General features: G+C 43.9%; 1 protein-coding gene across 5 annotated transcripts in view; it reads left to right on the forward strand.

Moving 5' to 3' along the window:
• The window catches only part of LOC108926850 (spindle pole body component 110-like), a 69,234-nt gene extending 53,691 nt beyond the window's left edge, over positions 1 to 15,543 (forward strand). For 3 of the 5 annotated variants that reach the window (XM_029257916.1, XM_029257915.1, XM_029257917.1), the window contains 8 exons: positions 9,228 to 9,362; positions 10,019 to 10,174; positions 10,403 to 10,534; positions 10,833 to 10,904; positions 13,043 to 13,219; positions 13,589 to 13,726; positions 14,305 to 14,436; positions 14,691 to 15,543. In XM_029257916.1, coding sequence (XP_029113749.1) covers positions 9,228 to 9,362; positions 10,019 to 10,174; positions 10,403 to 10,534; positions 10,833 to 10,904; positions 13,043 to 13,219; positions 13,589 to 13,726; positions 14,305 to 14,436; positions 14,691 to 14,866 — 1,118 coding nt within the window. In that variant the 3' untranslated portion in view covers positions 14,867 to 15,543. Of the gene's footprint in view, positions 1 to 1,623; positions 1,867 to 2,111; positions 2,229 to 2,551; positions 2,630 to 3,412; positions 3,485 to 7,293; positions 7,471 to 8,518; positions 8,756 to 9,227; positions 9,363 to 10,018; positions 10,175 to 10,402; positions 10,535 to 10,832; positions 10,905 to 13,042; positions 13,220 to 13,588; positions 13,727 to 14,304; positions 14,437 to 14,690 lie in introns of all 5 variants that reach the window. The other 2 variants (XM_029257914.1, XM_029257907.1) reach the window with 2 other exon arrangements.
• Positions 15,544 to 15,805: the final 262 nt, after the last annotated feature.

Raw genomic sequence — 15,805 nt, forward strand, 5'->3', positions numbered from 1 at the left:
CATCTCCAAAACAGCAGGTCTTGTGGGGTGTTCCTGGTATGCAGTGGTTAGTACCTAACAAAAGCGGTCCAAGGAAGGACAACCGGTGAACCGGCGACAAGGTCATGGGTGCCCAAGACTCACTGATGCAAATGGGGAGTGAAGGCTAGTCCATATGGACCGATCCCACAGAAGAGCCACTGTAGCACAAATTGCTGAGAAGCGTAATGCTGGACATGATAGAAAGGTGTCAGAACATACTGAGCACCACAGCTTGCGATGTGAGAGTGAGCTGTCAGAGAGCCCACACTGACCGCTGTCCACTGCCGAAAGCGCCTACAATGGGCACGTGAGTGTCGGAACTGGACCATGGAGCAACGGAAGAAGGTGGCCTGGTCTGATGAATCACGTTTTCTTTTAGATCATGTGGACGGCCGGGTGTGTGTGTGTGTGTGGTTTACCTGAGGAAGAGATGGCAGCAGGATGCACTACGAGAAGAAGGCAGTGTGTTGCGCTGGCCAGTGTTCTGCTGGGAAACCTTGGGTCCTGGCATTCATGTGGATGTTACTTTGTCACCTACGACCTAGCTAAAGATTGTTGCAGAGCACATACGATCCTTCATGGCAGTGGTTTTCCCTGATGGCGGTGGCCCTACCACACTGCAAAAATTGTTCAGGAATGGTTTGAGGAACATGACAAAGAGTTCAAGGTGTTGACTTGGCCTCCAAATTCCCCAGATCTCAATCTGATTGAGCATCTGTGGGATGTGCTGGAAAAACAAGTTTGATTCATGGAGGCCCTACCTCGCAACTTACAGGACCTAAATGATCTGCTGCTAGGCAGGTGGTTTTAATGTTTTAGCTGATCCGTGGATATGGATAATAAAATACGTATATCTGAGAACTTAAGCCGATGGGGGATTAAGTGACATTCCTGTTCATCTTTCATTGACTCTGACTTTTCACTAGAGGTGACTAAGTGTTCCTACAGCGAGTCACTCATTTGTACAACAGTGGAACACACTTTCTCACTCACACACCATGGCCAATTTAGAGTCACCAAGTCACGTGAAACACATGTCTTTGGTCGGTGGGAGGAGACCAGTGGAAAAGTTTTGCTGGAACAAAGTGACAGACCTCCAGTCCCTGTTGTGTTTGGCACTGAGTGTATTACATACTTGCTGTATATTGTACAATTTCACACATGTTGGACTTACTGTGAATGTTTCCTACTCTAGGGGGATGCGGTGGCGCTGTGGGTTGGACCACAGTCCTGCTCTCTGGTGGGTCTGGGGTTTGAGTCCTGCTTGGGGTGCCTTGCGACGGACTGGCGTCCCGTCCTGGGTGTGTCCCCTCCGGCCTTATGCCCTGTGTTGCCAGGTTGGCTCTGGTTCTCCACAACCCTGTATGGAACTAGTGGTTCTGAAAGTGTGTGTGTGTGTGTGTTCCCTACTCTTTACTCCATTATGGACAGCTTCATACTGAATCTTTCTAAGGGTATGTGTGTTTCAAAGAGGAGAGCTCAGCATGTGGCCTTTTACAAATGAGTCTGTGCTTAAAAAGTGCTCTTGTTGCACCAGCTGTTACTGGAACTGCAGCCCTCACTGCTGGTGTGTAACAGCTCACCTGTGTGTATCCTGTGTAGATGCTGTAACACCACCAAGAGTGAAGTGTGAGCAGAATAATCGTACGGGAATTCTCCGCTGTCAAAGTGAAGGTGACGAGGCACAGTATCGGTGGGAGGGGCCTAATGATTTGTTCACTACCTGGACCGATCAGCCAATAGAACTACACGTCAACACCTCTGACTCCACCTACACCTGTGTGGTGAAGAACCCTGTGAGTGAGGAGAGGAGTGAGGCCTTTCCTGCTAAGAACTGCTTTAAAGGTGAGCACCTCACCTGCGTGGGGGTGGAGCTGCGAACGTTCCTCACACCTGCACGGTCACTCAGAAGTGGCGTCACCGTTGCTGCGGAAACATTTGCTCAGGTGTGTTATTGCTCAGGACTCTGCTGATGGCCCTGTCCTTTAGAAGAGCTGTATTCCCACATCTGTGCCAGACAACACTTCCCCGCATTCCCATAAGTACAGTAACAAACTGCTGGATCATTTACTCTTCCTTTCTGTTCTCAGGACATTCCACTTTGACCTGGGCTCTCGTTACAAGTGCTGTGGTTGTTGTCCTCATTGCCGCTCTTTCAGCTTTCCTCATTTGGGTTTACTGTGTGCATTGCAGGGGAAGCTCTGAAGGTAAGAAAGTCCAGACCGTTAGTGACCATGATTAACCACAGCTTTGGGTTTTGGTGGTACCTGCTGTGAAATGTGTTTGTTTGCACGTTTTATTTCATGTGCAACTATTTGTGGCTTTTTTTTCTTTGTGGCATAAGAGCAGGCATATAACAAACATTTTTAATTACATTACGGCAATTCCAGCTATAAAAACCTTCCCTCCTAATTGAATTTAAACCGAGACGAATCCCGTCCTCTCTCTGCCATGCTACCATGACACCGTGTAACTAATTTCCTCTGTTGATCTGAATCAAGGTTATTAATATTACTTATTGCTGCTCCAGCACCTGACGGAGGTCGAGGCTTACAAAGTAATGAAGGAGAGAAGGGTGAAGGACAACCACTACTGCAAAGGAACAAAGGTAATGCAATGTTTCCACAGGTCACATAAGACACAGGTCATTAAGCGAACAGTGTAACTCATTCATCCAGCTGATGCTTTTCTCCAAAGGAACTTACAATGTTAAGTTTATTTACAAGGATAACTTCATACCCATTTATACAGTAATTTTACTGGAGCAATTTTAGTGTAAGTACCTTTCTCAAGGTGGGGATCCAACCTACAGTCTTTGGACCCAACGGTAGTAACATGAACCACTACAATACCAATTGTTCTGCACGTTCCTCTGAGATCATTTGAAACTGAAACTGAGTTGGCTGTTCTCATGTTAGATTTGATTTATCACGTTAATGGTCTTGTTTTCATCTTTTCTGCCTCTGTGTTGTACTTATATGTGGACAGACATCTCCATAACTACTGGTGTTATTAAACGAGTCTGTTAATGGACTTCTGTGAAAGAGACCACTGAGGGTCATGTGCATTATGTACAATGTCACTGCTCAGGTGGGATACATGACAAAGAGGAGACTGTAGGTTTCTCTGTGGCCTTGTGACTTTGCAGGGTTCAGGATGGCTAAACATTGTTAGGAGAGAAACGCAGGTCAGATTCACTCAGTGAGACTCATTTCTGAATGAAGTGAATTCAAGTATTTTCGGGTAAACAATTCTCCCTGGTTCTCTGACTATTTTTACATGGAATTAGAGTAAAATGAACCCCATGTCCTGCTGCTGGTTAAACTCAGCAACTTTCCACTGTTGAGCTGAAACAAGGGGCTCAGTGATATGTGCTACTCTGCTGTTTCAGTGTTAGTCCCAGGTGGAGAAGATGCTGTAGAAGAAAACCGTGGGAAAACAGGAGAACGGCCGAGTGATGAAGGTAACTGTAACACTTCTCTGATTCTTCTCATGGGTTGTTGAACTGAGTAGCAGGTTCTGTCTGAGGGATACAGGACTGGCACAAACGTCCAGGGAAAAGGGCAAATCTGGAGTAGACTCTTCAGAACTCAGGTTTCTCTCTTTCTCTCAGCCTGTCAGTCACCTTCTTACTCTCAACTAGGGGTTTAAATGGGAAGATTGGAAGTTATGGTAACTAGGAGTGTGTTTACTGTAGCTCAGTGTGTGTGTGTGTGTGTGTGTGTGTGTGTGTGTGTGAGGGAGGCATGGAAACAGCAGCTAGGTGCGGTGGTGCTGGTGTGTTGGTGCCACAACAATGCAATGTTTTTGTTGGATTCATAAATCAGAGACTATTAAGGTAACATAATAACTGCTCCTGGTAGGTTTCTCTGAGGTCATGTGACACTGAAACGAGATTGGCTATTGTGTCCATCCTAGATTATGGTGCGTAATCCTTTGCATGAAATGGGACAAACAAAGTTTTAAAAAGGAGTTGAGTACTAGACAACATCCTTCCATTGGTAACAATTTCACTCACTACAGTTAATCATTTGTCCAAATGCATCACCACGGTGGTCAACAGCCCATCGAGAAGCACATGGTACTGCTCTAGGCAGGTACACGTACCCAGGACAGAAAACAGGAAACCAGCAGCCTGTGTGGGACATATTCATAGACCATGTGTCATGGTTTCGTTCCACACGATGACGGACTCAAGTGCAGAGTTCTTCAAATCGATGTTTATTACATCAGACAGACGTAATGCAAGAGAGAAGTCGGGGGCAGGTGAAGGTCGAGCGATCGGCAAACAGGATACACAGGACAAGGCGATAATCGTTGTCAAAGAACAAATAGAGGTCAGGGTCGAAAGGCGTTACAGGTAACACAATCAGGAACACAAGAGAAGTCGCCGAACAAGATTCCACATCTTCATCTCCTCGGCGTCCCTTTTTATCCCTGTTCCCATTAGGGAAAGCAGGTGTCGCCGATGTGCTGGTTGATGGAGACGTGACACCATGGCAACTTAGACTCACCCAGCTATGGTATCAAATCAGAATTTACAGAATCTGAATTTTCAAAACCCTTGAAGTTTCAAGTTTCACATTTCAAGTGTCAAGTTTATTGTCATAGGGTCAAGTACCGTGTACAAGTATCATGAAATTCTTCTTGAATGCTTCTCCAGAGACTATGGAGAAAAACAAAGAGAATAGAAATACCGCACAAAACAAAACAATGACAGTGAGTAATGCAATAGCAATAACAATAAATAATGGTGACAATAATAACAATAACACCAGTAGACAGCCAGAGAACTCAGAATGTGGGAATGCTTAATGTGACAGTGTAATGTACCAATGTGTTTGGAGGGAACAGTCCAACTCTAGTTACTAGATCTGATATTGCACACACTTCACACCACTCTGGCTCACCTGGACAATGAAAACTGCTATGCAAAGCTATTATTTGTGGACTATAGCTCAGCATTTAACACCGTCATCCCAACCAAGCTGATCCACAAACTACTAGGGCTGGGACTGAGTGGCGCAATCTGCAGTGGGTCCAGAGTGTCTGGGATGGTGTCCTTAATGTGTCGCAGCACCAGCCTCTCAAGGCATTTAATTACAACGGGGGTCAGTGCCACTGGGCGATAGTTATGAAGGCAGCTCACTTTATTTTTCTTAGGAACTCATACTCATATTTTTTTATATATCACATTATATTTTTTTCATATATTTTTTATATTACTCATATTTTTGATGGGGGGGGGGTGCGGTGGTGCAGTGGGTTGGACCGGGCCCTGCTCTCCAGTGGGTCTGGGGTTCGAGTCCTGCTTGGGGTGCCTTGCGACGGACTGGCGTCCCGTCCTGGGTGTGTCCCCTCCCCCTGCAGCCTTAAGCCCTGAGCTCCCAGGTTAGACTCTGGTTCCCCGTGACCCTGTATGGGACAGGCGGTTCAGAAAGTGTGTGTGTGTGTGTGTGTGTATATTTTTGATGGGTACTCAGTGTTTTTTATAAGTGTGCAGAAAGGTTTACTTCGTCATAAACAACCGATTTGTATCTGGAAAACATGTACGTGTGTCATGTGAATTGAAATCTTGATCATTAGTATTTTATGAAGTATTGTTCATGATTATTGCTGATTTAATGTTAGATCAGGGGTGTCCAAACTTTCTTCACTGAGGGCCACATACAGAAAAAAACATGAAGGGCTGGACCACTCACTAGAGGTGAGGTATATCGCCTCACCTCTAGTGTATTAATGTTAGCAAAATCAATCAAATGTAGGTAAAATATGCTCGATAATTGAATGCTTATGCTTAGAGAAAAAAAACAGCCTACATCACAGCTTTCCACTAATGAGTTTTCATTTATTTAGTTACAAGAAGGGTTGGCAGCTCATTGTCAAAACAGCAGCCTCAGATTGCTTCCTACTCAGGATGGTGATCCCCCTTCACAGCCCTGTATAAAGGGGGGATGGGTATATTTCAAGCTTGTTATGCAAATAAGTTACTGGGCTTGCTAACACATCAACTTACGTTTTTTTAGAAAATGTCAGCAACTTTAACTGACTGAATTTATCAAGTAATTGGACTTTTCTGAACACACACACACATTTTCTGAACCGCTTGCTTTTTCTTTGATTAATCTTGTTTTGTGGAGAAGCTGCCTTGTTCAAGACAGTAGTCAAGTCAAGTCAAGTCAAGCTTTATTGTCATTCCACTACATGTGTGGACATACAGTGGGACGAAATGTCGTGTCTCGCAGGACCACGGTGCTGCGTAAATAAGCATAAATATAAACATGCAACACTAGACCTAAGGACAGCTTTTAGACCTACATAACTAATTTACTAAGTCGATAATCTGAAATTAGTGCAAATATACATATACTATAAACAGTTAACTATACAATACAAGTACTTACATAATAACTGTGCAGTAGAGGTATTTAAGAAGGAATAGTGCAATATGATTTGTAGTGCATTCACAAGTAAACATTTGTGTTATCTTGTTAAGTCCTTGTAACATTGGAGGTTTTATAAGAAAGTGTCTGGTGCATATAGAGAAAAGAAAAAGCAGTTGGTTTGCATATGGAAAGGAAAAGAGTGTGTTTCCACAGGAGGTATCCAACAGTTTACATGTGGTGCGTGTGATGTGGTGGGTTGGCGGGGGGGGGAGAGTGGATCCTGGTTTCAGGAGCTAAGGTTGTGGATGAGGTTTCAGAGGGTGGCAAGGTGATTGCAATTGAGGGCTCTCACAGCCTGGGGGAAAAAGCTGTTGAGCAGTCTGGCAGAGCGGGCTCTGATGCTCCGATACCATCTTCCTGATGGCAAGAGCTGGAAGAGACTGTGAGAGGGATGAGTGGGGTCTTTCACGATACTGGTGGCCTTTCTGGAGCATCGTGCAAGGAAAATGTCCAGAATGGAGGGGAGAGGGGCACCGATGATCTTTGCAGCTGTGTTCACTGTCCGCTGTAGGGTCTTGCGGTCTGCTGCACTGCAGTTCCCGTACCAGACAGTGATGCAGCTGGTTAGCACACTGGTCCACCTACTGTTAAAAAAAAAACTAAGAAGTACAATGCAGTTAAGCGCAAGCTTCATGTGCGGGTCATATTCCAGTATATTTTTAGAATTTGCTGCGGGCCAATTAAAGATGGACTACGGGCCGCAGTTGGGCCGTGGGGCCGTAGTTTGGACACCCCTGTGTTTGATGTTCACTTCTAACGAAGAGTTTTTTTGTAAGAATTTCCTTTATTGATTGTTCACATAGTGATGTTTCCTGGTGCCCCACAGATGTATTCGGTAAACCTGTAAGTGAAAGAAAGAAGCGGTTTGAACCACCTGCATGTAGCCCAAATAACGTAAAGCATGAGCGCAGAAGTATTCAACGGAAGGACAAGACAAGTGAGACTGAAGCGAAGGTGGACGAGCAGAAGGACAAGGACACAGATCAGGAACCCAGAGCAGCAGGTACTGTGACCTTCCTACCTGTCAGGTGAGGTAGAGGATGGCCAGGTAACACTGACTGCTCAACATACTGTATGTTGCTCTCATGTCTTCATTCATTCTCCATCTTCAGTGGAGAAAAAGGTGAGTTGAGAAGTGCAGGCTGGAAACGAGGACGTGACAATTTATTAGAAGACCTTTCTCTCACTTCTATGGAAGTTTACACATTTATTTTTACAGTTATGCCGGAAACTTACAGGAAGTACCCAGCACGAAAATAAAACTTTGTGTCTTTTACCATTTTTTTTTAGAAAGAATGTCCAGATGCTGACAAACGTGTTTCTGTAAGGAATTGATTGTGAAAAGCTGAAAAAAAATGTACTTTAGTTCACAGAAAGAAGCACAGATTAGGAGAGAAAGGCAGGTCAGATTCACTCAGTGAGACTCATTTCTGAATGAAGTGAATTCAGGTATTTTAGGGTAAACAATTCTCCTTGGTTTTCTGACTATTTTTACATGGAATTAGAGTAAAATGAACCCCATGTCCTGCTGCTGGTTAAACTCGGTAACTTTCCACCGTTGAGCTGAAACAGGGGGCTCAGTGATATGTGCTACTCTACTGTTTCAGTACCAGTTCCTATGTAAAAATTGTTGTTACATTGTGTCCCTACGTGCTCTACAAGAAAAAGTCATTACTTGTTGAAATGATGAACATATTAATAAATTTAAAGCACTCTTATCCAATAGCGTTGAGCATTGTCAGATTGACAGTAATCTGGTCTAACGGCATTGGGGAGACCAGGGGGCCAATCATATTTTGGGGGGGGGGGGGGGTCACCCCATGTCACCCCATGTCACCCCTTGAGACACACCCCTACACTGCACTGTAAGTACAGTTATTCTATTAAATTAAGAACAAAGTTTTATACATTATGTATTTTAATAATAAAACTGAGCTCAAGTCTGAGGGTCAGTATTCAGTTTGTCGGCTGAAAATTAACTAACTTACAAAACTTCAGAAATTGTTGCATTTCTTAAATGACACTTTTCCCTTAAATTAATGTGTTTACAGAAATAAATACAGGTTCATGGAGCAAAAACACATTAGAGGATGACAGTAAGACAGTGGGACACCTTAATTCACCAGCAGAGACTCTTGAAGAGGATGGAGTAAAAGTGACAGAGAAAAAGTCGAAACAGAAGGACAACAGTAAGAATTTGGAGCAGAATGAGCAAAAACGAAGAGATAATGAGAAGGAAAGCGAAGAAGTGATGGATTTGAAAACGGAGCAGGAGAACCGAGTATCAGGTACTGTGATGATGTCATTGTATTATTATTAATGAACAATTGTTCTTACATTGGGGGGTGCAGTGGCGCAGTGGGTTGGACCGCAGTCCTGCTCTCCGGTGGGTCTGGGGTTCAAGTCCCGCTTGGGGTGCCTTGCGACGGACTGGCGTCCCGTCCTGGGTGTGTCCCCTTCCCCCCTCTGGCCTTACGCCCTGTGTTGCCGGGTAGGCTCCGGTTCCCCGTGACCCCGTAAGGGATGAGCGGTTCTGAAAATGTCTGTGTGTGTGTGTGTGTGTGTGTGTGTTCTTACATTGTGTTCCTAAGTAGTGTACAAGAAAACGTGATTACTTGTGTAAATGATGAATAAATTAATAAATGAAATTTAGTGTAATAAACTGCTATGAATGGTAACTCAGCAGAGCTCGAGAGATTTAAAAGCCCATAGAAAACTTCACTGGCGAAATTAATACTTAACATCTAAATGTGTTTGCAGAAATGAACACAGATTCATCCAACCGAAAGGAGACACACCTTGGTGGTCAGACAGTGGGACGCAGTGATTCACCAGCAGAGACCAATGAGAAGGAAGGAGAAAAAGAGATGGATAAAAAGCAGAACAGAGTATCAGGTACAAAGACAGCGTCATTGCTGAAATGAGGTACAGATGAAGCAGGTAATGTTGTGATGGAAATGAGGAAAGATGCCATTTGTACATTACAGATTATCTGAAGTAGAACAAAGCCCACAGTACAACGTTAGTTCTGTATCACTCTTCTGTATGTGTCAGTCTGATTCCTCACAGTAAATGAGCTGCTTGGGCACAAAGTTGGCTCAGTCTGTGTGGATTTTGCATGTTCTCCCCGTGTCTGTGCATATTTCCTCTGGGTGCTCTGGTTTCCTCCCACAGTCCAAAGACATGAAGTTTTGTTGGATTGTGAAGTTAAATTAACCTCTGTGTATATGTGTGTGTGTGTGTGTGTGTGTGTGTGTGTGTGTGTGTGTGTGTGTGTGAAAGAGAGAGAGAGAGTACACTGCAATGATCTGGTGTCCTGTTCAAAGCGTGCCCCCCTCTGCCTCGCACCCAGTGCTTCCAGAATAGACTCCAGATCACTACGACCCAAATCAAGACAAGCGATTACTGAAGATGGACAAAAGACTAAGAAACACATCATGTACAATAAAAACAGAGAAATTTAAATGGAAAATCTCAGCAACTGAAATTATAATAAAACACAATAAGTACAGTGTATGTTCATAAAATTCTTGTGATAATATGTTGTTCAGATTTAAAATCTGACGAAACAACAAAGACGTTACAAGCTGATACAACCATTGCGGAGGGCAGCGAAATGAACAGTGAGAACAATGGGAATGAGACCATGGAGCAGAACATCCCGGAGGTGACGGATGTGGATACAATGGAAGGAAAAGGATCAGCAGGTACTGTGATGATATCACTGCTCAGGTGGGATGGAGATCATTCACACAAAGTTCTCTTAGGCCATGTGATGCTGTCAGTGTTCACACTAAGAGTTTCATTCCGAGAGAATCACAGACTGGACCTGCAATTTAAAACCTCAAATGCTTTTATGAATTAAATTATCATGCTGGTTACATTGTTAAATTAAGAGTTAGTCTTGATAAAGATTTTTTCGTACCCGAACACAGGTGAGTCCAGCACAAATCAAAAGACGGCTGAGACGGAAAATCTGGATCAGAACGACACACAGACAGGGACTGATGTGACACAAAGTGCTGGAGACACAGATGGAGAAACACAGTCAGAACACAGAGATACAGGTACTGTGATGATGTCACTGCTCAGGTGAGATACATGAAAAACAGGAGACTGTAGGTTTCTTTGGGGCCTTGTGACTTTGCAGGATTCGGAGAGAAATGCAGGTCAGATTCACTCAGTGAGACTCATTGCTGAATGAAGTGAATTTTAGGGTAAACAATTCTCCCTGGTTCTCTGACTATTTTTACATGGAATTAGAGTAAAATGAACCCCATGTCCTGCTGCTGGTTAAACTCGGTAACTTTCCACTGTTGAGCTGAAACAAGGGGCTCAGTGATATGTGCTACTCTGCTGTTTCAGTGTCAGTCCCAGGTGGAGAAGATGCTGTAGAAGAAAACCGTGGGAAAACAGGAGAACGGCCGAGTGATGAAGGTAACTGTAACACTTCTCTGATTCTTCTCATGGGTTGTTGAACTGAGTAGCAGGTTCTGTCTGAGGGATACAGGACTGGCACAAACGTCCAGGGAAAAGGGCAAATCTGGAGTAGACTCTTCAGAACTCAGGTTTCTCTCTTTCTCTCAGCCTGTCAGTCATCTTCTTACTCTCAACTGGGGGTTTAAATGGGAAGATTGGAAGTTGTGGTAACTAGGAGTGTGTTTACTGTAGCTCAGTGTGTGTGTGTGTGTGTGTGTGTGTGTGTGTGTGTGTGTGTGTGTGTGTGTGTGTGTGTGTGAGGGAGGCATGGAAACAGCAGCTAGGTGCAGTGGTGCTGGTGTGTTGGTGCCACAACAATGCAATGTTTTTGTTGGATTCATAAATCAGAGACTATTAAGGTAACATAGTAACTGCTCTTGGTAGGTTTCTCTGAGGTCATGTGACACTGAAACGAGATTGGCTATTGTGCCCATCCTAGATTATGGTGCGTAATCCTTTGCATGAAATGGGACAAACAAAGTTTTAAAAAGGAGTTGAGTACTAGACAACATCCTTCCATTGGTAACAATTTCACTCACACACACATTTTCTGAACCGCTTGTCCCACACGGGGTTGCAGGGAACCGGAGCCTAACCCGGTAACACAGGGCGTAAGGCAGGAGGGGACACACCCAGGACAGGACAGGACAGGACACCAGTCCGCTGCTAGGTACCCCAAGGAGGACTTGAACCCCAGACCCACCGGAGAGCAGGACCTGGTCCAACCCACTGCGCCCCCGCATCCCCCACAATTTCACTCACTACAGCTAATCGATTGTCCAAATGCATCACCACGGTGGTCAGCAGCCCATTGAGAAGCACATGGTACTGCTCTAGGCAGGTACACGTACCCAGGACAGAAAACAGGAAACCAGCAGCCTGTGTGGGACATATTCATAGTGTTCATGGCAACTTAGACCCACCCAGCTATGAAATTTGCATTTGAAAATTGGTGCAGTTGCTGTAGTTTCTGGAAATGCTCTACAGAACCACGGTGGAGAGGGAGTTGAGTCCTAGGACTGAGTTTTTCATTGACCTCTGAGTTCAAAACCCATCCTCATCAACGGTTTGTGTGGTGACCAAAGGAATAAGAGCACAGGAAAAAGTGGCTAAATGTGGTTCTAGAGCTATATCGTCTCCTATCTTCTGTTTAAAATATCGAAAACTTAAGGCGACAAAATATTCCCAAATGACCGGTGCTGTGGTCGAGCCACTTATGGTCACTGAAGGTGAACATTAGTGGAAAATGTTCTCCAATACGGTGTTTCTTTATCAATATTTATGTTTTGTGCTGAAATTTTTATTGAGATCACGTATTACAAGGTAAAGTACTGACAAACAGAAGAATTTAAATTTGTTTTCTGTATTTGTGATTTTGATGTTCCTGATTATTAGAAAAATCTCAGTTCCACATAGAACTGAAAATATGGCAGAAGTTTGAAACAATAACTTTTGATATCATACAAAAGGAAGGGGGTGGGATGGCGCAGTGGGTTGAACCACAGTCCTGCTTTCTGGTGGGTCTGGGGTTCAAGTCCTACTTGGGGTGCCTTGCAACAGACTGGTATCCTGTCCTGGGTGTGTCCCCTCTCCTTACTCCCTGTGTTACCGGGTAGGCTCTGGTTCCCCGTGACCCTGTATGGGACAAGCGGTTCTGAAAATGTGTGTGTGTGTCATACAAAAGTCCAATTATACTTGCTGTACACCACTTTTTCTCATAATTGACACGACAAAGTTTAATGTCATGTAAATTTATGAAAACAAAAACATTACAATGTGCAAAAACAGTATCAAAGCAATTTTTCAGAAAATTGCCTGTAAAATTCTCCAACCAGTTGTACTCATATTTTTGATGGGTACTCAGTGTTTTTTACAAGTGTGCAGAAAGGTTTATTTTGTCATAAATGACCGATTTGTATCTGGAAAACATCTATGTGTGTCATGTGAACTGAAATTTTTATCGTTAGTATTTTAGAAAGTTTTGTCCATGATTATTGCTGATTTAATGTTTGATGTTCACTTCTAATGAAGAGTTTTTTTTGTAAGAGTTTCCTTTATTGATTGTTCACATAGTGCTGTTTCCTGGTGCCCCACAGATCTATTCGGTGAACCTGTAAGTGAAAGAAAGAAGCGGTTTGAACCACCTGCATGTAGCCCAAATAACGTAAAGCATGAGCGCAGAAGTATTCAACGGAAGGACAAGACAAGTGAGACTGAAGCGAAGGTGGACGAGCAGAAGGACAAGGACACAGATCAGGAACCCAGAGCAGCAGGTACTGTGACCTTCCTACCTGTCAGGTGAGGTAGAGGATGGCCAGGTAACACTGACTGCTCAACATACTGTATGTTGCTCTCATGTCTTCATTCATTCTCCATCTTCAGTGGAGAAAAAGGCGAGTTGAGAAGTGCAGGCTGGAAACAAGGACGTGACAATTTGTTAGAAGACCTTTCTCCCACTTCTATGGAAGTTTACACATATATTTTTACAATTATGCCGGAAACTTACAGGACGTACCCAGCACGAAAATAAAACTTTGTGTCTATTACCATTTTTTTTAGAAAGAGTGTCCAGATGCCGACAAACGTGTTTCTGTAAGGAATTGATTGTGAAAAGCTGAAAAAAAACGTACCTTTGTTCACAGAAAGAAGCACAAAGTTACGCAGCCAAAACACATCAGAGGATGACAAAAAGACAGAGGGACACATTGACTCAGCAGCAGAGATCATGAAGAAGGAAGGAGAAAAAGTGACGGATGAAAAGCAGGAGAGCAGAGTACCAGGTACAGTGATGATGTCGTCGTTCAGGTGGGGTACAGATCACACAGGTAACGTTCTCATTGGTCACTGTGACTTTCACTTGGATCATGTAATATCAATATTTGGGCCAACAGGTGTTAGAGAGAAATAGGTTCCATAGGTGACACTCAGGTGAGGCTGCATTTCCCACTGCTTTCATTTTTTCTTTTTTTTTTTGCACGATTCAACTGTTTATATCAAGTAGCCCTTTACACCGAAACGACTCTCACAGCACTATATTAGTATGAGGCTAAGATGCCATTAGGCCTTCACAGTTTAAGAAAAGGATAAAGAGCCTACAGTACAGTGTTAGTTCTATACCCCATTACAGTATCCGTATCAGCGCAACTTAGTACCATGTACAGGTAGTCAGAGTAATAAATACACTGTATCATGTACATCTAAAGTCTGAGTGGAGAGAAATCTGTGAAAAATAGACTAACCCTGTATAACACAGTAAATATCAGACTACAATGGAAATCCAAAATGCACATTTCATACCTCGATTTCGACTGAATTAAGAGTTACAGTCTTGATAAAGGTTTTTCGTACCCGAACACAGGTGAGTGCAGCACAAATCAACAGACGGCTGAGACGGGAAATCTGGATCAGAACGACACACAAACAGGGACTGATGTGACACGAAGTGCTGGACACACAAGTGGAGGAACACAGTCAGAACACGGAGATACAGGTACTGTGATGATGTCACTGCTCAGGTGAGATACGTGACAAACAAGAGACTGTACGTTTCTCTGTGGTCTTGTGACTTTTCAGGGTTCAGGATGACTAAACATTGTTAGGAGAGAAACAAAACTTGGATGTTCACAGCAACAGTCATTCATAGATGAATGAAGACATGTTTGAGTAAACACCCCTCAGTCAGTTTTTATAACCCCTTTTAACTGAAATTAATGCAAAAACTCTTCCCGGTTTCTGCTATTTCAGGAGGTTCCGCAAATCCAGCAGGACACCCCGACACTAACAGTGACACTGAGCAGCCTGTCAGAGTAACGCCTGATGCTCCGCAAACAGTCAGAGGGGATGGGCGAAAGGAGGAGAAGCAACAGCAGGAGGAGAAAGAAGACAAGAAGGATCCAGACAGCAAAGTGGAGAAGAAGTAAATGGAAATCCAGCAAAGGACAGAACAAGAAGAACAGACGGAAAAGAAGGAAATGTAGGAAATGTTGGGAGACTGGCACTTGGATGGGGAAAAAAAAACATTCTGTTTCAGAGAAACGACAGAGTGAACCGGTGGAGAGCTTGGAGGAACCTGGAGAGCCGGACGAACACTGCCAGCTTGTGTCCCGAGCTCAGTGAGAGGAAACGGGACAAGAACGACACAGCTGATGGTTGTACATTTGGGTCAAGTTTCGTTTTTACACTTTGCGAGATACATTGTTTTTACCACATTAACACTATGTGTGAAGGCACTGTGAATTGATCATCGCAATAAATGACAATAAGTAGAAGGAATGTATTAAAACCTGTGCTGAACATGTCACGTTGTAAATGTGCAGTACAGTGTAAATCAGTGGGATCTATTACTATTTTTGAAGAATACAGGATGTGAACCTGCAGGTCCGTTCAATAGCATTGCTCCTCGGCCTAATTCCAACACATTACCAATAAAACTTGCCTTAAAACATGTACACTATAAGTATAGTAAGAGGTAGGGTTCATTTTTTACTGTCCTTCAGCTGCCTTCAGCTGGTTTGTCCTGGTGTGCTGAACATACAGTATTCCGGGGGGGAAAAAAAAACACAGTTTGTTTACATAGAGGGGGTGCGGTGGCGCAGTAGGTTGAACCACAGTCCTGCTCTCCGGTGGGTCTGGGGTTCGAGTCCCACTTGGGGTGCCTTGCGACGGACTGGCGTCCCGTCCTGGGTGTGTCCCCTCCCCCTCCGGCCTTACGCCCTGTGTTACCGGGTAGGCTCCGGCTCCCTGCGACCCTGTATGGGACAAGCGGTTATGAAAATGTGTGTGTGTGTGTGTGTGTGTTTACATATATAAACTTTTAACTCATAACGATCAACTAACTGTCGGCTGTGGTCCTTTGACCA

The sequence above is a fragment of the Scleropages formosus genome, chromosome 14, assembly GCF_900964775.1.
Source record: "Scleropages formosus chromosome 14, fSclFor1.1, whole genome shotgun sequence".
Taxonomy (NCBI): Eukaryota; Metazoa; Chordata; class Actinopteri; order Osteoglossiformes; family Osteoglossidae; genus Scleropages; species Scleropages formosus.